This window comes from Apodemus sylvaticus, chromosome 4 (assembly GCF_947179515.1).
Source record: "Apodemus sylvaticus chromosome 4, mApoSyl1.1, whole genome shotgun sequence".
Lineage (NCBI taxonomy): Eukaryota > Metazoa > Chordata > Mammalia > Rodentia > Muridae > Apodemus > Apodemus sylvaticus.
The window spans coordinates 113,161,047-113,188,104 of NC_067475.1; the positions used below are offsets into that span (position 1 = coordinate 113,161,047).

Genomic DNA, 27,058 nt, shown 5'->3' on the forward strand with positions numbered 1-27,058 from the left:
CCACACCTCCTTTCTCCTCTGAAATTCCTCCCTTATGGGGCAAGCTCACAACTGCCTGAAATTCCAGTGGGGGGGGGGGAGTTGGGGGGTGCCCTTTTCTGGTCTTCACAGATACTCTACAAACATGGTACACATGAAGACATGCATACACATGGAAATAAAATCAATATTAATAAAGAAGTAGATTCTCAGTCTTAGTACCTGGTTCCTGACAAAGCTTCAAAAGCCCTTGAAGATTCACAGAATATCTTTGATCATTCATAATTCTCCTTTAAGCATACCTGAGGAGTTAATGTTACAGAGATGACTTAGAAGATGGGGCTAGATGCTGTAGGTAAGCATGAGGTGAGAAAGTTGAGACTTTGGGCTCCATCCTTTGAGATGGAAAGTTACTCTCCAATGGCCCACAATTGAATTATGCCTGTGTAATGGGGCTCCTTAAAGACCTTCAATGCTATGGCTAGGTGAGCATATTCACAAGTCTAAGTTGGTTGGCTCCAACTCTATGGAGATGGAGGAGTCACCTCTGTAGTCTAAGACAGGGTCAGTATGCTTTTCTGTAAAGAGGTGAATATTTTCAGTTTGAGGGCCCTATATTCTTAGAGAAGCTGCTTTCTTATATAATAGTGCATTGACCCAAAGCAGCCATAGTGAATGCACAAACGGTGAGTGTAACTGTCCCAAAAAATCTTATTTTTGAAAAAAAAAGTGGCCAGTGGGATTAGCCAGTGGAACATGCTTGCAGATACCTGGTCTAAAGAGACTAAATGAAGGCCTATATTTGAACAAGGCAGAGACTGACTGGATGTTCCTTCCAATCCATTTCAACAACTAGTACATAGTCCTTAGGCTATAAGAAAAAAATCCCCATTAGTTCCATATTCCTGAAATATAAGTATAGTAAATACGTCTGAGGCCCAGCAATTCAAAAACCATTTTATTCTCAAAGCACATTCATTAACCAATTCCAAATGAAACCCATAAGCTAGCCAACTACAGGTTCAGAAATGATAATAGGCCAAAGCTATAAAAACCAATATCAACCTTTTAAAATTAATAGAAATAAAATACCATGGAGTATTTAATTACACATTTCTAACTTAAAGGAAAATTGGCAACTGTCTGTCCTGTGTTCTGCACAGGTAGGGACTACCCACCAAAGGGTCCCATATTCTTTACTGAGCAGGGAGAGGCTCCTCCCATCACTTCCTGCCTTTCAGTATAAAATGTAATGACTAAGTGGAGACATATCACACTTAGTAAGTACAGTGTTTGTGTTTTACTTTCTAGAAATTTAGGAAAAACTTACAGAAGCAGATATGGAAAAGTGATTTCTTAATGCCAGTAACAATCAATGCAAATTTTAATAGAATATTAATCATCCTTCAAAATTCCCTAGTCTATACCACACTCCTCCATAAAGCTCAGGTAATGTGGAAGAAGAGGAGTGGAAAGTCTAAGAGTCAGAAGTCCAGGAGGCGTGGATAAACTGACATCTTCTGGGTACGATAGGACCCTTTCACCCTAAGGCCACCTCTATAGGATCAAACCAGCCAACACCAGCTTGCAGTGGGCAGGGTCTCACAAGCCCCCAGCCTAGCTGAGGAGCTTCTGACAGTTGATGGCTTCTGGGGAGCAAGATGTCAGTTCTCTTGAGGAGCGTGGTCCCTGGCAGATGAGCCAGCCTGCAGTGGATGGCCTCTCACCCATGAGCATATGGGCAGCACAGACTGGATTACTCCAAACAAACATACCAAAGAACATGAAGCTGGGAGTAAGACTAAGGTGTGGACCTGGGAGGAGTTGGGGGCTGTGGGGAGATACAATCAAAACATATTTATGCATGTACAAAATTTTCAAAGAATTAATAAAAATCATTCTATCAAAAAATTCCCTAGCCTCAACCATAAAGACTTAAAGAAGTGTTTTCTTCAGTTTAAGTCCAAAGCCATTTTGGTTTCCTAGTAGGCAGGAGAGCTAGCAAATACGAGACACATTACAGAGCTTCAAGGCACGTTCATGACCAATGTCTTCCCTGTTAGCTAGCAAATAAGAGAAGTATTACAGAGCTTCAAGGCACGTTCATGACCAAACTCTTTCTTCCCTGTTTGAGAAAGATTTCTAAAATATTGTCTGAGAACAAACTTTAAGATCACAGTTTTGTTTAGCTTATAGGCTGAAAATTCTGTTGGACATCTCAAAAGATCCACGATTAGTGCAAAAAAAGAAAGGCGTCAACATTAAGTCCTTTCCCGGTATAACTGGAACTCAGGTGGCTGTAAAATCATCTGCACAGCTTCCTGCTTTGCTTTCTGAAGGCTAGCACATATAAAAATAGATTGACATTAGGTTTAAATCACATATATTATAAGCTTTATTTTAACTGCAAAAATATTTTAGCCACATTTAAGGGAAAATAAACTTACTGAGACTACAAACTGCATATGTCTAGAAGCCAGATGTAAGAATACTGATTATTTTCCTTGTAAGTGGATACATGCCCCAAACTTCCAACAGTCACTTTGTAGGAATGAACAGACAGAAGATGCTGTTTGTCTGCGGAGAATCCATGCCCGCTCCACTCCACACCCTCCGTCTGGTAAGGCTTTGGTGCAGGTCGCTCCCAGGACTCCTGTTACTTGTCTTTCTTTTTTGCGCCTTGCTTCTCGTCCTCCTTCTGCTTTTCTAGGTCTCTCCTCCCTCCTGGGCCTGTTGCTCCTCCCCGACCTTCCCTCTGAGGGCTCTCGACGATCTGATAGTCCTCAAGGAGAGTGTGTCCCGTCTGCTTGGCGGTCTTCTTCACCATGGCCTTGATACCGATGTTGTCAATATTGTAGGCAGTGACCCCAACGTTGATGGCCGAGTCCACTGCATTATGTGTGGCTTCTCCTGCGTTGTGCCCATACCTTTAAGACAGGTAAAAGTGTAACAATGACATTAGAACACGCAATATTTCTAAAACACATTCCTCTGAAATCAATAGTGGATATGATGTCTGTGCCATTTCTTGAAAGCAAAACTGAAGCCTAGGTTTCAAGTTAGTTAATAACTGAAGACACAGGAGACAATGAAAACCACAGCTACAAAGCTGCTCTCTCCCTTTTAGCAAAAACTGTGGCTGAAGATTTAAGACTAGCTAGAAGAGTAATAAAATGATGAAAAAACTAAATATAAATTAAAACAAACATTGGTACTCATTAGTTTAAATCTGTTTCTTGAAGTCACTGCAGGATACAGAACTTCCAGCATCACAAGTGCTCTGAACTCACAAGCATCTGACTTGTCCTAGCAGAGATACTGTGATGCTCTCCTGACACCACATGCCACAACTCACTGGCCATCTTGCTGTCTTTAAACCCACAAAGTACACAGAAGCGCTGGCCCTCTGCTGTCTGGCCTCTGTGCAGACCTCCATGGCTGCCTTGAGCAGTCGCTGCTGCCGTCTCGGTGACTAACCTGTTTAGATGGTCTGGGCCCACTTCCCTGACAGCCGATTCTATTTTACCTGCCCTTTCTTCCTTCACAGCTTGCAATTCTCTATATACCATTAAGAGTGTTAATGGCAACTACCTGCATCTCCATTTATCTTGCTAAAATATAAACCCCACTGCAGAGGTTAAGTGCTTTGTTCACAAATGTACCCTATGCTTCTGACAGCATTTATGAATGACTGATACGATCACTTGTGACCTTACCCCCCCCCCCCCCGCCACTCTCTCTCTTTACTTCCCTCCCGTGCCCAGCCCTCCTTCCAGGACAGCCATGACTGAGAGCTCGCTCAGCCCTCTTGCCCCCCACTGCTGGGATTACATGCAGATAACCTGCCTCCCACCTTCCCTCAGTGTGAACAGTCACTGCGCAGACGCCGGCCCACCGTGCTCACCACCTTGATTTTGCAGGACTCAAGTGATCCTCATTGGATGACTGGAAAAAGAAGACTGACTAGAAAAGAAAGCTAAGGAGCTCTAAGCACAACCCAGCTTTTATGAGACACAGACATGAGAGGATTCTGTTAGAAGGGAGTGGGCAGAGCCAGAGAGGACCACGCTCAGTGAGACACCAGTCTCACAGAGCACTGCTCAACTGTTTCTCTTACACATGGGATCTGAGAATGAAACACAGTCTATCAAGGACATGGAAGATGAAAAGGCAGGCCGGAAGAATAAGATAGGGGTGTGTTACATGCAAGCATGGAAATGCCATAATGAAATGTACTGCTGTGCACATTTTATATACACCAATAAAACACATAGTGAAATACATGATAAAAGCATACAACAGTACTTATCATTGTCAAAGGTAGTAAGTCTAACACAGTGTCTCTGAGAGTCAATCTGAACCACACAAGGGCATCACAATGTGCCTTCACACTGCATACCCTGTCCTGGCAACAGGCTTGTAGAGCTTTTCTGAGCTGCACAAGCCTGCCTGGACAACAAACAACAGTCAAAGCCAAAGGGTGTGTGTGTGTGTGTGTGTGTGTGTGTGTGTGTGTGTGTGTGTGTTGCAGGAGTCAGTTCTCTCCTTCCATCATGCTGCATCAAGCTCAGGCTGACAGGCTTGAGCGTCAGTCCTGGACATTTATTACGAACACGGACCTGCTTTTGCCCTAAGGAACCCATTGCTAGCTGACTCAAAGAGACTTGCAGCCCCCTGGTTTCTCCAATCCAGTGCTCTAAGTCCAAAATAATCTGTGGCCCTGGGTGGCTGCCCAGATCTGTCCCTCAGCACCAAAAGCCATAGCCAGTCAAATCCTAGCTTAGTAGCATCCTGGAATGGGGATTTTCTTGCTAGGCATGTGACAGAAAAGCTTCCTGTCCCTGCTTTTCTGCAACCTGTCAGCATTGTGAAGGAACACGGCAGCCAGGGAACTCTGAGCAGATCCATCAGCTACGACTGAATCAAAGATGAGGTGGCGAGTTCAGCATGGGAACGTGACCATACTTATCTGACAATGATAACCAGTAAATCTTTAAAGCCAAGTCTGAGGAAAAAATAAGGACACCAGAACATATCCCAGAGAACGCTACCCAGCACTGTGAGGGCCACACGGAGATGATGCTGAGCTTGGCCCAGTCCTGTTTCCAAGAACTGGAAATGTTCTAGATGTCTAAATGCTCAAGTCTGCATAGCCACTCAGGAGAGCACTCCTCCTTAGCCATTTGAGGCCTCTTATGACACTGGCTTTTTCTGTGTGCAATGTATTTTTAAAAGCTACACCATCCTTGATGTGTTAAATAACTGTCTTTGCCTCCATTGGTTGCTTGTTCCTCAGGCTAAGACAACGACTACAACATGGAAAACTCACAGCAGGCCGAGAGTCAAGAAGTGCCATCAGACCCCACTCTGCAGGCCACTGGCCTGCACATGCCTTTGCAGCTCTCCCTGTCTCTGCATCTCAATTTCTTTATCTCATAAATGAAAAATATATATTTACATGGCTTTTGCTTGCTGTGTTTCTTTTTTAAATATATCCTCACTTAACTGCTTTTCTTTCTTTTTCTTTTCTTTCTTTCTTTCTTTCTTTCTTACTTTTTTTTTTTTTTTTTTTTTTTTTGGTTTTTCGAGACAGGGTTTCTCTGTGTAGCCCTGGCTGTCCTGGAACTCACTCTGTAGACCAGGCTGGCCTTGAACTCAGAAATCCACCTGCCTCTGCCTCTTGAGTGCTGGGATTAAAGGTGTGCGCCACCACTGTCCACTTAACAGCTTTAATGTCCCTTACACACAATTCTCCTAATAGACATGTATTCCTGTCTTCCTAGATAACTAACCATTCAGTCCTTTATTGTCTTTCAACTTAAAATGCATTGCTTAAAACTCCTCAAAATCAAGGATCTAGGTAAGATTATAAAGCTGTTTTGGTGTTTTCCTTTTTATAGTAGGTGAAAGCTGTAGTTACACTTCATGAACAAACCCCACACTGAGGGACAATGCCAGCGAGTGGAGCCGCCCTGCGGAGAGGCCCGTGTGTGCTCAGTCAGAACTGCACAGACGTCCCGTGTGTCCCCTGACGCCCACAGAGACAGGCCACCACCGCGGTGAGTCAGCGCTTCAGCAGGCACCTGTCCATCAACCAAGTGATGTGCAGCCATCAACACCGTGCTCAGAAACAGTGACTGGAATATTCAAAGGAGAAACACCGGTTCCTCCTACTTATGAAAGGAGGCAGGCTGTGGCTAGTTTAGGAAGACTTCATAGGTGAAGGTACAGAATTGATGTTTTTCATGAAAGCAAATGGGGGAAATAAGAAAAACAATGACCTGGCCACAGGCGTGCCAGCAAACCCCAGCTCCAAGGCAGCACTGACACAAGAGCAGGCCAGAAGCAAGCTGTGCATATGGCACGAAAGGGCAGGGTCTGTCTAAAGGTGGGAGCCCAGAGAGTGTGGGGTCACTCTCTAGATTACACCCACAGGCACAGGTGACTGTGATGGTTTTATGCCAACTTGATAGGCGCTAGAGTCTTTGAAAGGAGGGAAACTCAATTCAGAAAACATCTCCATAAGACTGGGCGTAGGCAAGCCTGCAGGGCATTTTCTTAAGTAGTGATTAATGTGGAGGGCCCAGCCCATTGTGGGTGGTGCCATCCCTGGGTCTGGTGGTCCATGGCTCTGTAAGAAAGCAGGCTGAGCAAGCCAACAAGCAGCACACTTCCCTGGCCTCTGTGTCAGCTCCTGTCTCCAGGTTCTGCCTGAGTTCTTGTCCTGACTTCCTTCCTTCCATGCTGAAAAGCAATATGGAAGTGCAAGCCAAATAAGCCCTTCCCTTCCCAGCCTGTTTTTGGTCACAGTGCTTCATCTCAGCAACAGAAGCCTAAGGCAATGACATTATCTGTGAAACAGGGAGGCTGGACTAAAGCAAGACTCTAAAAAGAACCATTTGTAAAGGACAAGGCTAGGGCTAGAAGGCAACAGCCGTGTGCAGGCTGCTAACCTCTTGGTCTGAAGCAGTAAGCACTGCAGCAGAACCAGTCAGGACAACAACGTATGCAATCAGACTTTATCCACAAAACAATGGTGGAAAAACAAAACAGCACCTTAACATGGGTAAAAATCAGCAAAGTGAAATTAAGCATTGTAAAGGAAAGGTCCTAATCATAAAACAGGGATGACCCTAAAACTTTACAGTCTCGGGCGGGGCTGGAATGCAGCTTTGTGGGCTAGCACTGCCAGGCATGGACAGCCTGAGCTCATTCCCAGCATTAAATAAACAAACACGGAAAAAGTGTCAAATATGATGAAAGACAGTAAAGACCAACTTATGTGTCAGTGTCTTTTGTTCCTTCATCAAGAGCAAAGGCGGCCAACACAGGAGCAGCGATGTCCTATCAGCATCTATCTGTGCACCCACGTCAGCTCTGGTTACCTTTAGAATATTTTTAGAAAACTGACAAACCTGTCACTAAAATGAGCAGTGATGGAGAAATGAAGGGACCTGGAAATTATATTTACAATTGTTCAAGAAACAGGAGCACTCAGATAAGAAAAACAAGAGACAGCGTCAACAGTGCTGTTTGTCCATCTGTTCAGATCTGTGTTTGACAGAGGAGGGCAGAGGCAACTCCTACGCAGATGTCATGCAGACCTGGTTTCAGAGACCATGACAACTGTCATTGGAGTTAGTTCATCACCTCTGGAAATTTAAATTTTACTCTAAATAAACCAATACAATCTAATACCATCTGAGCGTAAATTTCTTCCAGGAAAACACTGTTAAGCTTATTTTCCATAAACAGATATTCAGAGACAGACCTAACCTGCTGCAATGACATCATTCTCCTTAAGAACACCGAGTGGCACTAAGGAGCCTCGAGCTAGGCAGGGTGGAAGCTATTTGGCAGGCAGTGGGCAGCTGAGTTCAGTGGGTTAAGATGCTTACTGTTTTCCACTATTTCTGTAGCTCTTCACTTTGCTAAATCTAAAAATGTAAAAACCAAATGTTACTGTAACTGACCACAAACACTGTATATATATTCACCTACAGCTTCAGTGTTCCTGCTCCCTCACAGCAACACCAGCCGCCGGTGGTGAGGAGGCTTCTCTATGGCATTGCTTTCCTCCCAAGCACAGGCACAGGGAGGGCACAGCAGCGCTCTCCACAGGCACAGGGAGGGCACAGCAGCGTTCTCCACAGGCACAGGGAGGGACACAGCTTCAGTATACTGAAGTGAGCAGAAGACAAACACGCATTCTACTTTCTACAGTGTCAAAAAAAACAAAAAACCCCCGTAAGGATGGGGAGTGCTCACATTTAAGTAAGTGAGGGATGAAGGAAATGAAGGAATTCGTGACCAGCTCTTCTGTTCTCCCACTGCCACTAAACTGTTGTTGGTCAACAGATCCATCTTTTTCTATGTCTGGCCCAGATTATCTCCACAGGTGTAAAATCTGGAATCTTGGGGCCAAGTTTCTAATGCCCCAAGGCCTCTCCCCTCTTCCTGAGATCCTATTGGCATAAATTAAATCACTGTTAAGAACTATCACCCCTACAGTCACTAGTTCAATATCGGGCAACTCTGCTTTCTTTATTCACACTGTGTCTTGGAGAACAAAGTAACACTATCAACAGCACACGGGTGAATTCACTCAGAACCTTGTTAAAATACCTTGTTCATCACACCGGTCTCCTCCCTAACAATCTACACATAGAGAAAACATAACAAGCGCCTTCACTTTCTGTGCTAAGAAATGGTAATCATCATTTACTCTCTGTTTAAAAATGGCAGCCAAGCTGATCTACCATGTTCCTTTGACTTGAAGGCGCACCCCACACTGAGAAAACAAAACAATTTAGGTGGAAATTAAATTTAGCACTATTTAAGCCAAAAGCAATATAAATTATGTCAGATTAATGGTGCAGAGGTCCGTCCAGAGCACTGAGATTGTACACACAGCCCATGGAGGACAGACAGGGCACAGCGCTCTGCCTGACTGCGCAACATAGGACCTAGCTTACATCACAGCTCTGCCACTCAAGTAAGGATGGAAACTCTAACAGTTTTTAACTTTTAATGTTTCATTTTCCTTGTCTATAAAACTGATAGAAATGTGAAATGTATATAATACACGAGAACCCCTGAACACAGTCCTAATATGTACATATGAACTCTAACAGCAACACTACGGATACATTTCTCACGTGCAGATTCTGAGCACACTGGCGTTCACTTGCCTGTGAAGACCTACAGCTGACATAGTCGTTGTCACTCTCCACTTTGATTAGCTGAGGCAGCTCTCACTGAACCCAGAGACCTCCAGTTCCATCCTGCTGGACCGACTGCCCTGGAATCCACCTCTGCCTCCCTGGCTAATGTGCTAGCGTGGCCTCACATTGGTTTGGGGTCTGAACTCCAAACTCATAAGGCAAGAGCTTTATCCACTGAGCTTCCCTGCAGCCCTGCTGGTCCCTCTCCATAAATAAACAGTAAGATCCAAACTAACTACGCTAAGAAAACAACTCAGGTCCCACTAGATTTAGTTTTTTTAAGATCCAAATTTCTCTAATACAGACAGAAGAAGAAAGAGAACATGACCAAAAGTATAATCCATGTACATGTGAAATGTTACTAAAAAACACTATTTTGTACAATATACACTGATAAAAACCTTAAGTTCAAACAAAGAAGACACCCTCAAAATGGCATTTTAAATTTGTTCTTTAATAACACTGCCAAAGTATTTGTTTCTCAAAAGTAACTGGAAAGAGGCCTATGGCGTTGCTCTGGCCTGGTCTAAACTTTACTGTGTGGGGCTTGTTGGTGACTCAGTAGACGTGTTCCTCTCACTGACTCGATTCCACAGTTCCACTCCACAGCTGCTGACCTCTAACAAAACAAATGGCTGACACCAGAGTCCTGAGTGACTTCCCCTTTCAGAGTTTCTCTAAAGCAGCTAGCCTACCTCCTCACACCCTGACACCAAATCCCAAATCCCATGGACCTAACTAAAGTCACAGGCCCTCTTTCCTCTACTCTGTGGATGTCCATCTCCCCTGTGCTGCCTTCGGCTGAGGTCCCACTGACTGGAGACTGTGTGTGGGGCTCCCCTTCCCCACAGCCTGCAGGGAAATGCCTTTGACTTCCTGTGCCTTGTCATGCTAGGCCTACTGTCTCACCAGCACACAGCAATCTCTCCTTCCAGTCAAGACCCTCCACACAGATCTGAGGAGCCTCCTGGGGCTAAGGCACCTGGCTCCGAGATGGATACAGACTTTAGTCACCTGCCAAGGAGCAGAGTCTGGCAGCAGCCAGCGGGGCACACTGAAGCTACGTCTACCTCACACCAGAGACCTCAAAGCCAAAGTACAAAGAAAACATGCCACCAACTATCAGCTAAACTGGACACATCCATTTCTGTCCTGCCTACTTAATAGAAGACAACTGTCTCTCTAGCCCAATATAAATGTGCAATGGGAATCAGAACTTAGCCGTGGCACTTAATGAGCTAATGTTAAAAGGGGCCTCCAACCCAATCCAGTCCTTTTCTTCTTCAAGCAAACACTATTATCAAAAATTATGGTATTAAAAATTAAACATATTCTTTGCATTAATGAACATTTACAACAATTAGTAGCACAGATCAAAGCCACAGGAGTTCAATCAGTATATTAAAAATGTTCTCTATTTAGAAAATAGAGAATGGAGAAAAATAAGTTTATCAGAAACTTAACTAAAAGAAAGCACATAAATCTCAGGTGTCTGACTGAGGTGATGACACTGCAGACTTACTCTCAAACAGAAACGGAACTCACTTGTATCTGACAGTCTGCACAGTCTCTGCAGACACGTTGTTAACGATGCACTTAGCTGCGCATTCCAATCCTTGCCACACAGTTGAGAACCCTGCAAACATATTTAAAAGTCAGTCTCACATGAAGATCAAGCCTGCCTGAGTTTCTTAGGGAGCAGTTCTGTGCTCACCCAGAAACACAACAAAAATAAAAGAACAACACAAACCCAGGCCTTCCGTTACCTTGGACACTGCTCGCCGCCACAACCATGGCGCCATCCAGGGCAGATTTCCCATCTTTGTCTCTCTTCAGAGATTCTGGAACGAGTTTGCTTCCATGCTTCTTGACATGTGGAGCGAGCTCTTTACCAACACAATTCGCTACTGTGCAGACGCCATCAACTAACACAACCACAGAGAAAAGACTCAGGAATCGCTCCCCTGACGTCAGCCCCTGCACTGCACAAAGCTCTCCAACAGCCATCCACAACTGGTTTCTGCAGGGTGTTACTGTGTCTGTTAGGTGAACCTTGGCAGGCCCTACAGTGATTTGAAGTTCTGTTTGTGGTGTCTGCTTAAGGGGCACCTCAGGCAGAGTTCAGTTTGAAAAAAATCATCCAATTTTATTTTTCTCATTCAATAAGACTTAATATCAAAGATAGTGTTAGTCAATTTAATAGAAATCCACTAATGATCTATACAATTATATAAAAACAAATTTTAATGATACTAAAGTGTCACCTGGGGAAACAGACCCAGACCCACTGTGTGGCTGGACTGCAAGTTTAACGGTGGGGAGGTGGAGGCCCTCGCTCCTCACACCTCCTTAGTGACACTGAGTTGTCTATGCGAACATTCAGCCTGGATTAGCAGTGGTCCTAGCTCAGCCTAGAGGAAGCACAGGCACTCACCCAGGAACTGACTGACTTTAGCTGCTCCTCCAGTTGCCTGCTTCGCTATGTAGAGACCCCTGGTGACAGCCGGACTCACTTCCACTGGCTTTTCCTCTGGCTGAATGCGCTCTCTGAGTTTAGAAGCACCTTTTTGAATTGCTTTGCCAGTAAATTCAGCACCTTTGACTAAACCCCAGCTCACCCAGGAAGCACCTTTAAAAAGGGGAAGTTCAAAATTACAGAGATTAGGGTTAATTTTATCTTTAAATCCTTTAATTACATCAGCAGAAAACAAAAGAGTTCAGTAGTAGATCCTAAATGGGCCATGAACATGCCAACTGCACACCTGCAGCTTCCTTGAATAAATATTTCTCTAGAAAAAAACTAAAGACTTATTTTTATTTTATGTATATGTGATCATGTGTGTGCTGCGTGCATGCAGTACCTGCCGAGGCCAGAAGGGGGCAGAAGACCCCTGGGACGGAGGTTCAGGTGGTTGTGAGTCACTCTGAGGAGGCTGGGAACTGAACCCAGGCTCTGTGTCATGTGGCTAGTGGCCTAACACTGAGCATCTGTGGGGCCTGAAGGAAACCTTTTCTACTAAATGTATCTGTACTTAGGCCACACATCTCTGCAGGGCAGTTTCTACATTGCTCTGAGCTGTGTCATAGTGCATAGCAATCCGCTTTCCATCACAATTTTCTACTATCAGGTCCTGGTATCAGATTCTGAAATGGGTCACATGAACTGCAGCATCTGGCAGGAGTGAGGCGCCCCTGTCCTTTCTACCTTAGCTTAGGCAACACTTTTCCTTGTGAAATCCTCAGAAAGACAATTCAAGCCAGAAACCAAAGGACCTGTTTTGTAAGAAGGTGGTGAACTGTGGCTTGCTTTGGACTTCAGACTCAAGCATGAATTGGGCAGGGCTCTTGGTCTTCTCTCAGTCACACACTCAGTTTCCTGGAGCTCAGGACCTTGCAGTGTGCTACCCCAATGACAAAAGTGTGAGCACACTGGAAGACAGGCGCAGCCTGGACCACAGCTGACTCGGGCACAGCCCACCCTTGACGCTGCTAATGCTTCCCGCACTGTGGATGATAAGCAACAGCCTCTTCTTGTGGCAAGCACAGGCAGCCGCATTCCTGAGGACCACTTCCAGGCTCACTGAGCACCAGAGGCAGCAAGGCAGCCTCCTGGGCCCTCCGTGAAGAACTAGTCTTGTTCACAAAAGCTCCTCCCTCACAACCCAGCAGCAGCTCAAAGACCCCATCTAAATCGGTTACTTAAACACGATTCTATAAGCCATACTGTTACCGGCTCTCGGTCTGAGCCTGTGGGGACAGGCAGCTCGGGTACCTGACAGGATGTTGTGCGCCACTTTCTCGCTCCACTCGGGCAGCTCTCTCGGCTTTTCTTCTGAACTTGGCTCACAGGGCACAATCTGGCTCAGATTAACTTCTTCACTTGAAGCATCTTTAGTCTAAACAGTAAATGTGTTTAAACATGTAAAGGTTAGTGAAGTACAGAGGAGAGAAATTGAAAGCATCACATGATAAAGTATCAACAAACAGCAGCTGAGGTTAGTGAAAAAAAATCCACCCTGTCAATAAAAAAGTGCAAAAGAAGAATTGCTGCGAAACTGAAAATGGCCAGCTCCTCTGATGGGCTCCAGTAAAACAAAACTCCAGCACTGCAGCCACCGAACCACATTCATGATACTGCATACTCTCAGCTTAAGACCCACGTCAGAAGTCACCCTCAAAGCTGCAGGTATACGGTACTATCAGATCAACAGTCTAAAAGACTCAGCCAGTGAAGAAGGACGTACGCAAATAAACTGGATTTGATAGAAGACAAAGTCCAATTTGAGGGGCTGGAGAGATGGCTCAGTGATTAAGAGCCATCCACCAATTGTTCTCCCAAAGGTCCTGAGTTCAAATCCCAGCAACCACATGGTGGCTCACAACCATCTGTCATGAGATCTGACAGTTCTTCTGGTGTCTGAAGACAGCTACAGTGTATTTACATATATATCATAAGTAAATAAATCTTTAAAACAAAAGTCCGCTTTGGAACCTGAATATTCAGGTACACAGTGACCCGCCAGTGCATGTAAATGAAAACAGCAGTGGTTCACTAGACATCCGCCAGGATTTTAGTCAACACCCAAACTCAAAGCCAAATTCAACATTCTAACAGCATAGACCTCAAAGTGTTATAACTTGAAAAATCAAAGGTTTTCTGTGCCCAACAGATGACAAAGAATGTGACTTCAAATCTAGAGATAAACAAGGACTATCTGTGGATTCCCATGCTAGGAGGAGCACACTCTTCTCTATGGGAGAAAAGCTTCCTGCCGGTGAATCCAAAGACAGTCTGCGTCGCTAGGGCCAATGTCTCTGATGTATAAGATCCCTGGAGACTGAGAAGAGAAGGACTAACAACCCAATAGGAAAAGTGGGTGAAGGAGGGGAACAGACAGTACAGGGAACCCAACCTTGTCCAAAAAGAATGAATGTAAACTACAGTATGCTAGATATAAAAACAAAGCACTGGCCACCCTTCCTGCCCGGGCCATGTGGACATGAGACTGGAGCCCCCGACTGCACGGGATCCAGTGGATGCCTGGTCACAGGTGTGCTCAGTCCTGAACAGAGTGGGGAATGCTAGCACTAAGTTTTTTTCATGTGTATGATATATAGGATAAAATGTAATTAGAGATATCAACTAGGAGAGAATGTTTCACAGGAACAAACGTAGAATGACTTTTTCTTCTTCACAGTGTCAGACGAGCCACTCTCCACTTATTATTTATTGGAGGGAGCAGCACGGACCCAGAGCCAGCTCGGCCAACAATCAGAGGAGCATAAAAGGATGGGGGCCTCACTGTGAAAACAAAGTCTGAAAAACTGACGGCGACTCCGTCCCCGAACACAGGGTCTCCCTCAGCAGTGTGAGCGCACATATGTGGGGAGCCTAGCTGTGGCTGAGCTCTGCCTGTGACACTAGCGGTGTGTGGCCATCAGACTGGGACACACTTCCCACTGCGTCCTGAACTTGCCTTTTTCCCACGCTTCCCTTTGTGGCGAGCGTCCTTGCTGCCTTGGTCTATTGAGGAACCTGAAGAACTTGACTGACTGATATCGGTGTCAGAGGCTTCCCTCGGGGGTTCAGAGGGGCGACTCGATCTCCCAGGGATTTGGAATTCATCTTCTTCTCTATTCCAGTTGGCCTAGAGCGTAAAGGACTAAGGTTAGCTCAGCCAGCCTCTGCAGGGCACTCCTCCAGGTATACCACTCCACGTACACATGACACACGTGGTCAAATACCGGTGTGTCTGACTGCACAGGTAACTACTGTTGCCGTGTCTCTGTGTGTATGTGTGTCTGTGTGTGTGTGTGTACAGCTATATGTGCTGATACCATGGAACACATATGACAGTCACAGGACAGTCTTGGGTGTTGGTCTCACCTTTAAACCACCATTATTTGAGAGGATCTCATGGCTTCTGTTTGGCCAGGCGTACTTTGGGTGCATGGAGATTTTGCTACCTCTGCCTCCCAGGTCCACCAGGGCTGTGCTGGCCTTACAGATGCTGCTACTACTGTATGAGGCTTTTAGCAGGTTCTGGGATCTGCTGTCCAGTCAGTCATCAGTGCTGCGGAGCAGGTGCTTTGCTCTTGGAGCCTCCACCCAAGACCCTGCTTTCTTATCTAAACTCCTGTTCACTTCCTTACCAAACCTTAAAACTCTTGAGGGTTCTTTGGGTTGCACATATGGTTCAGGGAAGGTATAAAAGATGATCCTCAGTAGTTGCTCACGTAAGCTAGCTTTAAATCAATTATGCAATACTAAATCTGAGAGGATAAAGCAAGATGGGAATGTGTTCGAAGACAAGGACTGGAGAAGGCACGCATAACTGCACTGTCGGAAGGCCGGCACCAGGCGTCCGCACTCAGTCCACAGGCGCCATGGCGTGTCATGCTCGGCCAGGTGAGCAAACGCTTCAAGGTAAAATCGGGGTTTACAACTGACATTTTGGAACAGCGCAGAGCCAAAAGTAAAATAGAGCCAAAGAGTAAAATGAGGTAGAGCAGCATCCTGCAACCCTGGAGTCTTAGTTTCTTTCCTGAGGCCTGACAGTGAAGGCCCACAGAGCTAAGGGCAACAGTGTCCTGTACTGAGTCAATAAGCACCTGCGAGTTCCTGCAGTGAGCACGGTGGTTACTCCTGTCAGCCTCGTGGGATTTAAGCCCTCCAAGGAGAGACATCTCTGGGCACAGGTATGAGGTGCTATCAAATACATTAATGGAGGCAAGGCGAGAAAATCCACTTGAAATGGGGCCACACCATCCCTGCACTGGAGTCCAGAACTGGAAAAGGAGAGGGATCTGAGTAGCAGCAGCCATCTCTCTCTGCTTCCCGACTGACTGGGATCCCTCAACCACGTCCCAGCCTTCACCCACTCCTTCCTGGGGACACGCAAGGCAGGCCATACTGCACGGAAATTGCTCTTGACCCCTGCCATTTATCAGTTTAACTGGTTGGTAAGAGTCCATGCTCAATGGCCAAAGGAGAACAAGACTGCACTGCCCGCTGCCAACTGAATTTGGCTACTATCAAATACAGTAACTATCAATACTCACGATGTTTTTAAAAAAAAAAATTAAAGGAAACTTTCTTATACTCACTTAGCCCAAGATTTTGGCAGACAATAACACAGACAGGGCAAACAGGCTAAGTAAGGAGGCCTTGATTAAGCAGGTTGATTACCATGACTAGCTTGTGAAGTGTCCCCCAAAAGGCCCCAGTGCTGAAAGCCTTGTCAGTCTCCAGTGGATGGGTCCCGTCTCACAAGGAATAGCTTGTGGGGGTGCTGACACAAGTCAAGGGGGCATGTGCTGACAGACATGTGACTGAATGGACTGCAGGGACCCTGGTAGAAAAGGCAGGCCTGACTGAAGGAAGAGGGCCTCTAGGTGTTGTGCATTTGAAGGGAGAATCTAATCCCAGCCTTCCTCCTCTGTCTGTCTGTCTCTCTGTCTGTCTGTGTCTCTGTCTCTCTCTGTCTGTCTCTGTATGTCTCTCTCTCTCTCTCTCTCTCTCTCTCTCTCTCTCTCTCTCTCTCTGCTACATAGCTGACATGAGGCAAATGGTGTTCCTCTACCATGACCCCTGTCACGCACCTGCCTTGCCACAGATCTAAAGCATGTACCAGCAGGTACTAAAGCTCCTTGGAAGCATGAGCCTAACTACCTCCTCTGGTGACAAAAAGTTGTCATTCACAATGAACACATATTGCTTATTTGACCTTTATCCTCTAAGAGATTAAAGTCATTCTGTCCACTAAAATCTCTCCTGAAATGCCATCATAGATGTGAAATGTCCAAACCTACTAAAGCAGAATTATCTTCAAAATTTCATACCTTAGGCTAACCTCACTGTAAACAGGGGTCAAACAAACAGGCAGGATTACTGGGTGTGGCCGCCTGATAGCTGTCAAAGGAGAACTTCAATTCAGACCACTGCTGTGTGGGGTGGACACTATCACTGACTCCATGTTTTCCTGAGAAAACTACAGGTAGAGAAGGTCAGTAACAGCTGAGATTAATAGCTACTCCACAGAAAATTTACCTCTGGCGCCTACAATCTGAACAAGCAATGGCAGCCAATTCTCATCACCACATCATGAAGGAAGTCTCCTGGCAACTTACTGAGGGTCTTTGAAGACAATGGCACTCACGGTGAAGTTTGTTTTACCTAGGAATCCAGGTTACCTGGAGCCGGAGATCAGACATCTGTCTCAACAGATCTTCAAACAGCTCTCTGTCATCCTCTGGGAGCTCAGATGAAAGAACAACCCCTACAAAGCACCCGGCTGCTTGTAACATGGTGTCTGGAAACATGTAGGCTCCCACAGTGCACTTCAGAACCGGTGACCTATCAGGAACTAGAGGGTATAACCAGTCACACACCTGGAAAAGTGAGACAACACAGAAATCAGTAAATGGATCTCCGTGAAACTGCTATATAAAGGAAATATGTCAGTTTGATGCATGTTAAAGGTTTTACAGACCAACTATCAGCAGCTCCAACTTACAAATACCATCCTCTGTCCTGATCTTCCTGCAATAAAACTGTTGCAAATGCTCCACTGACAATGTCTTCAAGCCTTAAGTGGTCCTGAGTTTGACATAACCATGATGCTAGCCTTAAATAAAAGATGTCGGCATAAAATGGAGGCTGATTATTCTAAGTAGATCCCTTTGCAGCACTAGATTACTTTGTAGTACAATATTGGACAATATTCATTTACTCCTCACAGCATTCTATCAAACTGACTAGCAATTTTTACTTTTAAATGGTAAAGTGAAACTATAAAATTGTATATATTAACAGGACAACCAGTAATATTTTGATGAATGTACATATATCAGAATGTTTAAAGCAAGTTAAAATTATTATTTCTTCAGAAACCCATTATTTCTTCATAGTGGAAACCCAAAAGCACAGCTGACCATTCCTACATATCCACCAGTTGACCACCCCATCTTCGCCCACACAACTCAGCCTCCGTAACCATCCCTCACTCCCAGCCTGTCCATCCTGTGGTACTCAACTGTGTCAGGTGAAAGCCCCAGTTGCATCCGTGGTGCATGAGTACCCCACCGTATGCATACACCTCACATTCTCCATCCACTCACCCCATGAACAGGTAGGTCATTTCCATTGTGAAAATGTTGAATCACAGTCACTTTATGACTAGGTCACGTAGGTTTCTCAGTACTAAGAACTAGAAAGTGCAGCTTGCACGTGAGTATACACTTTGTCAGAGATGCAGTGATTATTTAATTAGGTTTTGCTTTTGCTAATGCCCAGAGAACCTGATCTGTCAGACACAGAGCAAAACATTGTGTGTCACTAATTGTGACAAATGACACTGTGGTACCACCTGGGGAGGTCAGTTTGTCCCAGCACTCAGACTTACGCTCATATCCTGGCTTTCTAAATCAGAATTCCTAATGTATTCATTTCTTATACACTATACCCCTGTAGCAACTGAAATATAGCCATCCCAATCTTGGAACACTGTCGCCCTTAGGTAAGCCTAAGGGGTCAGTCTACGGAAACAAGCCAAATTCGACACATCACCCGGCTGAGCAGCAGAGAAATGTGCAGACGGCAGCACTCAGGGCTGGCTCCTGGTTTGGTTTTGTTTTGTTTTGAATTAATGGATTCTCTTATCTATCTCAAAAGCCATTCAGGCAGATTAGAATAAAGCTAACTATAATGTTTTATAGAGTATAAGTGGTGCCAAGCACAAGACAAAACAAAAAGCCCAGTGATTAATTATTTAATATGTATTAGAAAATCTGCCTATTGAAAGTAACCTTACTCAGGCCCTAAATATATTAATAATGAGTTTTAGAGCCCTGGAAAGTTTACCCAATGTCTAACAGATAGCTGTGTTGTTACTGCCTATTTTGCTGTTGCTTGCTTGTTCTGTTTATGATAGATTCAGTAGATATGTTAACGACTTATCAGAACAGTGCTGCAAATAGCTAGTGTTTGAGTGATGGCCGATTAAACTTGGGGTGCAATTCTACTTATTTAGGAACCCAAACAAAGTATATAGCAGGTCAAAAGCCAAATTAAATAAATAAAGACAAGACAAATGCTGGTGGAGCCAAAACAACCACAGCAGAGATATGGCAGCCAAGGTGTCCCGGTGCCACATTCCTGCTCTTCCAGTTTCAAGGGCCCAGTGTTCTCAGAGCCAAGACTTCGCAACACTGTTACCAGACTGGCAGAAACTCTCTCAGCAGCCCCTCCCCTCCCTCCCCTCAGTCAGGAGCCCTGGGGGACTTCTCCCTTAAGATAACCAAGTCGGTAAGTCAGTTCTTGTCCACTAAGGAATCTTTCAGCTGTGCCCAAGAATCTGTTTTCCACGCCTCTGATATGCTTCCAACTGTTAAATGACTTTCAAGTTGGCTTCCACAAGAACCAGGGCAAAGGAGCATTAGGAGGCCTGCAGAAGGCCAATGTCTAGCTAAACTACCTTATCTGAGTCTGGGTTCAGGGAACTGCTTTGTTTAAACACAAATCCATTAAATGTACACTGTGACCTAGTTTCAAAAGCCCATCCCTATACCAAGCTTTTCACATCGGATGCTGGTCTGCTCCCTAAGATGACCCCACTGGACCCAACTCACATCTTTACTCTTTAGTCTTTACTCCTGGACCAACTGCATCTGCAGTTCAGCCTCTGGGCCAGGGCTTCTGAACCTTGGACTGACTGAGGTTTAGGGACAGATAAGTTTCCTCTTGATGTTGTTGTACCCTGTGGTCACTTAGCAGTTTCTCTGATCACTCTAATACACCAGAAATAATCACTCTCAGTTGTTGTACTGGCCGGGTTTGTGTGTCAACTTGACAAGAGCTAGAGTCATCAGAGAGGAAGGAGCCTCAGCTGAGGAGGTACATGCCTTCATGAGATCCAGCTGTCTCAACTAGTGATCAGTGAGCAAGGGCCTAAGCTCATTTGGGGGGCACCCATAGGCTGGTGGTCCTGGGTTCAAGAAAGGAGTCTGAGCAAGCCAGGGGAAGCACGCCAGTAGCAGCACCCCTCCATGGCCTCTGCATCAGCTCCTGCCTCCCTCCAGGTCCCTGCCCTGTGTGAGTTCCTGTCCTGACTTCTTCCAATGATAGACTGATCTGGAAGTGTGAGCCAAAGAAACCTATTCCTCCCCATCCGGCACCTGGCCATGGGGTTTGGTGGTAGTTATAGAAACCTTGATTAGACAGCTGTAATGAAAACAAGTGCAGGTCACACTGTCCTGTGATCTCTCAAGGGGCAAAAACGCCCTTGACTGAGTGTTTCCAGGCCAGTTCAGAATGTCAGGTGGGTCAACATTTGTGACTATTCAGTTACATATTCAAATATATCACATAAATTCTCTTTGAAATTTAAGTAACGTTTCTTCTTCAGATAAAAAAATTGTTCTCTTGGGCTGGAGAGAAGGCTCAGTTTCTAAGAGCACTGACTGCTCTTCTAGAGGCTCTGAGTTCAATTCCTAGCAACCACATGGTGGCTCACAACCATCTGTAATGGGATCAGATGCCCTTTCTGGTGTGTGTGAAGACAGCTACAGTATACTCATGTATATAAAATAAATAAATCTTTTTAAAAAAATTGTTCTCTTGGGTCCTAAAATCAACTTATTAAAAATAAAACCAAAGTAGATTTTCTATGGTAAGAATTCTAGAACTTTAGTTTCTTTAAAAAGAAAACACAAAAATATGATAGGAATATGTATTTGTTTTAATCCCAGGTGTGTTGTTTGGACTTCTGGGAATTTTTCTGGAGCCCAGAGAGGTGGTGGAGTCCCTAAAGTAGGTCTTTAGGGGTGTTGGCTGAGGCTTGTTAATAGTCAGTGCTCAAGAAGAAACAAGACAAAATCAGATTCAAGGATCTCTCTCTCCCCCCACCTCCTCTCCTCTCCCTTATCTAGTAATGGGGTGAACCTGGAAATATAAAGGGTGGGGAAAGAGGCCACAAAGTAGCAAAGGCCAGCTACAATTTTCTATCATTCAAAACAAAATAAATCCCAGCAAACACAAACATGGATATGTTCAGAACCCAGTAGAACTGTCTTTTCTTCTCCTCTTACCCTGGACATGGTAGATATCAACAAATAAAAATGAAACAGTCCACCCTTTTTTGGCTTATGCTCACATGTTATTTCAAAGGGCTTACCTGGAGAAATCCAGGAGGGCGGTTCAGAACTGTATCCAGAGAATTATCCAAGAACCTCACGATCCGCAGGTACCCAGGGTATGAGGGAGCACTAACCTCTCCCGCAGGGTTTACAAAAAAGATCTGCACTCCGTTTGGTATCAAGATCAGCTCATCTGCATCAAGCCCCAAGGTCTCAAGAGGGGGCGGCTGGGACCGGTTCCTATAGAAGTCTTCTCCCACAGAGGAAAACTCCCCAGAATCTGTTCCATAGGAAACAGTGTAGTGGCCCTCAGCAGCCTGTGGGGTGTAGGCTGGTGGCGCTTCCGTGGGGCAGCTGGGCGACGGTAAGGGCAGAGCAGAAGGGGCAGCACTTGGTCCAGCACCTGCAGCAGAGATGCTCCCATCTACTTCAGCAGGCTGCGGGGCTGAACTCACCGTCTCTGGGGTCTTCTTACACTCGTCTTTAGGAGGGAACTCTGGGTATAACTTGGGCACATCTTGAATGTCATTCCGCAGAGAAGTGGCAAGGCCCTTCTCCAGGATCTCTAGCCTGGTGCGGACGTTCTGAAGCGTTTCCTTCATTTTCTGTTGCATCTGTCTGGCGGCCTCCCACGCAGGGCCGGTGTGCCCTGGATCTGCTGCTGCCGCGATGCTGATGCCCCTGAGCAGGTGTCCTATCCCTTGCTTGTAATAGTTCTTCGCTTCTTCCTTCTGCCCTAGCTCATCCGTGTTCAGTCCTTTATTAACAAACATAAAGGCCTTCTCGTACGCTTCCTTGATGATCTTAATTTCAGCAGGTTCTCCATTTCCCGGTTCTCTCTCCATCTCTGCAAGACAAGAAACATCTCCTGCGATTAACCAGTTAGCTCTCTGTGTCCTCAGTTCAACGAGAATATATTTCCAGGACAGGGGCCTCTCTTATCTTTGCCCCGTTCACTACTGCATTCCTAATACTTCAGAGAAAGCATCCAATAAATACTTGGTGAGTTGATAAATGTTATTGGTAATAAATAGTAAAGGGGGCTGGAGAGGTGGGTCAGTGATCAGTTCTGAACTCCAGGGGACCGCTTCTTGAACGCTAACCCCAGTACTGAGGAGGTGGATCCCTGGAACTCACGGACCTCCTTGGCTCCAGGACAGTTGTACAGCCTATCTCAAACCAAACCAAACCAAACCAAACCAAACCAAACCAAACCACGTGGTGACTGCAGATGAACGTCACCACCCACTCACAGTCGGCCTCTGGCTTCCATGCATGCATACACCATAAGAAAAACCATAAGGGAAAAAAAACAACAGAATAGCCATAAAATAAAATATGCATGTTCCCGTGCCCAAAAAGACACCCACCCACCCCCAGGAGGGGGGAAACAAATTCAGCTTTTAGAAATTATACATAAAATAGCTGGGAAGGTGAACTTGACAGATGGGTAAAGAGTTTATAAAGTTAGAGAAAATGCCCAGAATGCAGAGCAGTGAGATAAAGGAATGAACAACAGAAAATAAGAATAAACTTAGGACTTTTTAAAGAAGGCCCAATGTGAATTCTAAACTGCTCCGAAATGCAAAACAGAGAAAAATGATGGACAGAAGAGTAACAGGGCTAACTCACAATGAACAGATAAATCCAAAAACAGATTAAACAGGTGTGGCAGAGGCTGGACAGCTGCCGCAGCGCCAGGCAGACCTCAGGACAGTTCCCTGCACACTGCAGGCCTCCTCCCCTCACTGGGTGAGTGGAATCCAGAACCAAAGGTGGGATCCTCAGGGGTAGTTACAAAGTGACAGAGCTAGACTGGAAGATAACCCAGAAAGCATTCAGGAAACAAAAACTGACAGTGTCTGGTGTGTTCCGACCTTTCAGGAAAGACTTATAGAACCCTGGCAGAATTCAAGGTTTAATCGGAAAAAATGAAAAACTACAGACATAGAAATCAAGACAATTAGTAACTCCAGGGAAGACAAGTGCCAAACAAAACCAAGAAAGTAATCAGGAAATACTATGCTTCTGTTGTATTTTAGTGCCATAATACTGAAAACAGTGGATCTTGATGTTAGCCCAATGATACACTAAACCATCCTGAGAAAACAAAACAAAGTCTGTGTGTGAGGATGAGGAGCCCAAACCTCATCTTTACCAGTCAGCTGTGGAGCCCAAGACTGCACAGCAAATGGTGCTACTATACTGCCGAGAGATAGGAAACACCCTGAATTGGGTCAGAAAATTGATCCAAGCTGCCCTCAGAAGGGAGCCAGGTTGGTTTACAAAGGCCGTTAATTCTTTATGTATCTATTGAAGCTGAACACTTACTTTACAAAATAAATGAAGGCTTTGCAGCAGTCTTGTCCAGAAAGATTACACTGTGGGCCACAAAATTAATTTTGATTTTCCAGGAACCACTAACAAAGTAAAACGAAACAGGTGACATTTCAATGGCAGCTTTTATTTATCTAATACAGCCACTCTATTATTCTGACTTGTAACCAGTATAACAATGATTTGTGACTATTTTGCTTTTCTTTGTATTATGTCTTACAAAGACAGCCTACACTGTATTTAAGAGTTTGTGTCGAGTCCAATATGTCCCACAGCTAACAGTCAACTGTCAAAAGTGCCCCTGCTGGTCTCTGTGGACTCCTTACAGCTTCTTGGGACAAGGAAAAAAAAATCAAGGGACAGAAGAGTTTCTATAACTCTCTACACAATGAAGGCACCACAGGCTTTAGTAGTCAGACTTCCTAGAGCTGAAAAACAGGCCAATAGATGGCCTTATCACACAGCAGCTTTATGATAGTGGACAACAAGCTCAGTCCCCAATTCAGGAACTAGCGTAAACATGTAGCAATATAAAAACCATTATTTGCCCTACCCTGGGGTCACTACTGACACACTTTCCCTGGAATCTATTCTGCTGTGTCATCATAATGCCTCAGGCTTCCAAGGATCCCAATCCCTTTGCCCTCGTAGAAGCCACAGGATAAACATTCCATACTTCATTTCCCTTGGGGCACAAGAAGGTATGAACTCAGGAGTGTCTATACAGTGCTGGCCTGCAGCTGTGGCTCTGCTAGACTGCTTGTGGTTTCTGGGCCGCAGGCTGTATTCATGTGCTTAGAATAATCAGAGGACCAAGCAGTGCCCCGGCATATCTATAAGAAAAACTGTTTACTATATGTCTTGAAAAGATTGAAACGTTAATGTTTAATTCTCAATGTTGGGAACAAGAAAGTCTTTGGAGTGCCAATCTGAAGAACTAAATAAACAGTGCCTTCCTTCATTAGCTTAATGGTCCAATCATCAAATCATGAACCAATACTTGCTCTAGATAACAAGGGTGGAGTTTTAAACATTCTCTCTCTCCCTCTCCTCTCTTCTCTCTCCCCTTTCCCCCCTACCCCCTCCTCCCTCCCTCTCCCTCTCTCTCTCTCTCTCTCTCTCTCTCTCTCTCTCTCTCTCTCTCTCTCTCTCTCTCTCCTATACAGATCTCTGCTTGTGCAATGTTAGCAGACAGGTGCCCTGGGCCTGGGGAAGTCAGAGGACAGCTGGGTGTGTGGCCTGGTCTTTCACCTTGTCTGAAACAGGGACTTTAGCTTGTTTGTTTTTGTTTTCCTATTTGGTAGACAAGGCTAGCTTCTGGGGAGTCTCCTGCCTCCCATATCCCAATATGAGGGCAGATTACAGCTTTATACAGGGTTGGGAGGGGAGGGGATTTGAACTTAGGCCCTCAGGGTTAGTCTCCTCAGTCCTGTTTAAATTTTCTAAGATTTAAGAAACGCCTGCTTTACACACGGCTGTGTATGTGATTCACTCTGCACCAGAAGAAGTAAAGTTCTGATTAAAAAATACTTGAAAACTCAGTTTTATTCCATGACAGAGAAAGTAGCAAATAATTGTGCTTATGGGAAACAGGCAGCAACAGGAGTTCTGATGCCAGCATGCCTGGTCCATTACAAAGAGTGGGGAATGGGAAGGGTTGGTTATTCAGATTATATACAGACAAGTTAACATAGGGTACAAAGTGATAGCGAAGCCTGATTTTTAAACTATTGTAATTTTTACTATGTTTTTATTATTTTAATTATGCATATGTGGGGGTAGGGAGCATGCGCCCCTGTATGTAGAGACCGGGTGAAGCTGGAATTAGAGACAGCCAGAGTACCGAAATGGGCGCTGGGAACTGACTTGGGTGCTCTACAAGTGTGGTACCTGTTAACTGCTGAGCCATCTTTCCAGCCCCATTATTCTGACTTTTTTAAAAAATGAAATACAGAATGATGAAATAAAGCTAATTAACTTACTCATCACCTAGATATAATTTTTTTTTAAATGAAAGCAGTTGAGCCTCATCTCTTGCTGATGTGCGCAATGTCCCATGATTAAGCTATACTGAGCAGACTGTCTGTCCCTCACTCTCCTATCTGGGTAGGGAAAATGGAGGACTGATCATCAGAGACGGTTTTTTAAGGTCTCTGTTCAGCTCTCATACCATCACACCAGTTCTCAATTGCTAGGGAACTGTGTGTTTTAGATAACACCGCGCACCACCACAGCGCAGCAAACCACATTCCACAGAATACAGAGGTTTCTTGTTTCAAACAAGTCCTCCACAAACGCAATTAAGACCATCAGGAAGATGCACGAACCAAGACCAGTTCCCTCAGAACTAAGAACACTCTTCTACTGGCGCATTATTCACTTAATTGCTTCTGTAAAATTTAAAACAGTTGCTAAATTCTGAGATATCCGAGGGTCATCTCACCGATTTAAAAAAAAAAAAAAAACCGTTACGCAAACCTCGAGTATCCTTAAGTAATACCACAACCATGGAGAATAACGGAACCAGCTGTACACTTGTGCAATAAAGTAGCGTCACAAAACCACGCACATTCCCAGAGAAAACTTTGCCAGTTAGGCCTCAGGGGTCTTCTGAGATGCTGGAAGCCAGTAAACATGTATTCCAATTACCAAACGCCCGCGCCGTTCGTGGCCAGTGTTGTGGCTCCTGGCGCTTTCAGCTGCCCAACAAGCAAGAAAGCCAGTGGGGTCTGGAGAGGGAACCCTAGAGGTCGCACGCTAGGGATTACCAGAGATCAGGAATGGGAGGATCGAACCAGGGATTCTGGGGACCAGGAATAGGACTCAAACAGGGAACAAGCGAAGATCAGGGATAGGTACACGCGCACCAAGGATGCGCGGGGGCTCAGGATTGAAGGACCAGCGCCAGGGGATGAGCAGGGACCAAGGATGGGAGGACCCGCACCAGCGATGCGCGTGATCCTGGGGCAGGAGGATCGAGGACCTGAGCGCCGCTCCCCGGGCCAGAGCGGTAGAAGGTGAAGGGTGGGCGAAGGCTCCTCAGTAATTGCTGGAATACCCTCAGCAGGACTTCTGGAAACTTCTTTGGCAGAAGGGTTCCCAGCAAGATGCCGCCGGGGCCCGGGCCGCAGCCCCCACCCCGCTGTGCGTCCCGGGGTGGGCCCGGCTCACAAAGCCCCGCGTGACGCCCTCTGGTCCGGCCCCGCCCACGCGTCACCACACCGGCGCGGAGCTGAGCTTCTGCCCACGCTGACCTTCCAAAGGCGCACGGGAAGCTAGCGGTCCGCTCCGAGACCGAGAGCCCACGGAGAGCGCGCAGCTGCAGGCCCGAGACACCCACCCTCCGGCCTCAGCCAGGCCCAGGCCACGTCGGACCGCGCCTG

The 27,058-nt window shown here is 45.5% G+C and overlaps 1 protein-coding gene across 7 annotated transcripts; it reads right to left on the minus strand.

Annotated features, from left to right (window-relative positions):
* Nucleotides 1-920: 920 nt before the first annotated feature.
* Nucleotides 921-27,058, minus strand: Spart (spartin). Of its 7 annotated transcripts, none has more exons than XM_052180499.1 (10): nt 26,930-27,058; nt 23,670-23,758; nt 21,377-22,185; nt 17,397-17,594; nt 14,681-14,851; nt 12,976-13,099; nt 11,638-11,832; nt 10,970-11,128; nt 10,749-10,839; nt 921-2,906 (listed from the first exon to the last, which is right to left on the minus strand). In XM_052180499.1, exons 3-10 carry the CDS (start codon nt 22,181-22,183, stop codon nt 2,636-2,638), a joined length of 2,016 nt encoding a protein of 671 aa, XP_052036459.1. In that variant the 5' UTR covers nt 22,184-22,185; nt 23,670-23,758; nt 26,930-27,058; the 3' UTR covers nt 921-2,635. The 7 variants fall into 7 exon arrangements, with proteins under 7 accessions (XP_052036459.1, XP_052036462.1, XP_052036458.1 ...); XM_052180502.1 differs by lacking the exon at nt 26,930-27,058 and adding an exon at nt 26,620-26,637; XM_052180498.1 differs by lacking the exon at nt 23,670-23,758.

Bases quoted from the DNA above. Each gene is read 5' to 3' on its own strand.
- Spart (XM_052180498.1), bottom strand. From the start codon at position 22,183: ATGGAGAGAGAACCGGGAAATGGAGAACCTGCTGAAATTAAGATCATC. The intron at 14,852-17,396 runs GTAACCTGGATT...TTTACGCTCTAG, and splicing joins TGTCTGATCTCCGGCTCCAG to GCCAACTGGAATAGAGAAGA. The intron at 11,129-11,637 runs GTGAGTGCCTGT...TGGTTGTGTTAG, and splicing joins TAAAGTCAGTCAGTTCCTGG to TTGATGGCGTCTGCACAGTA.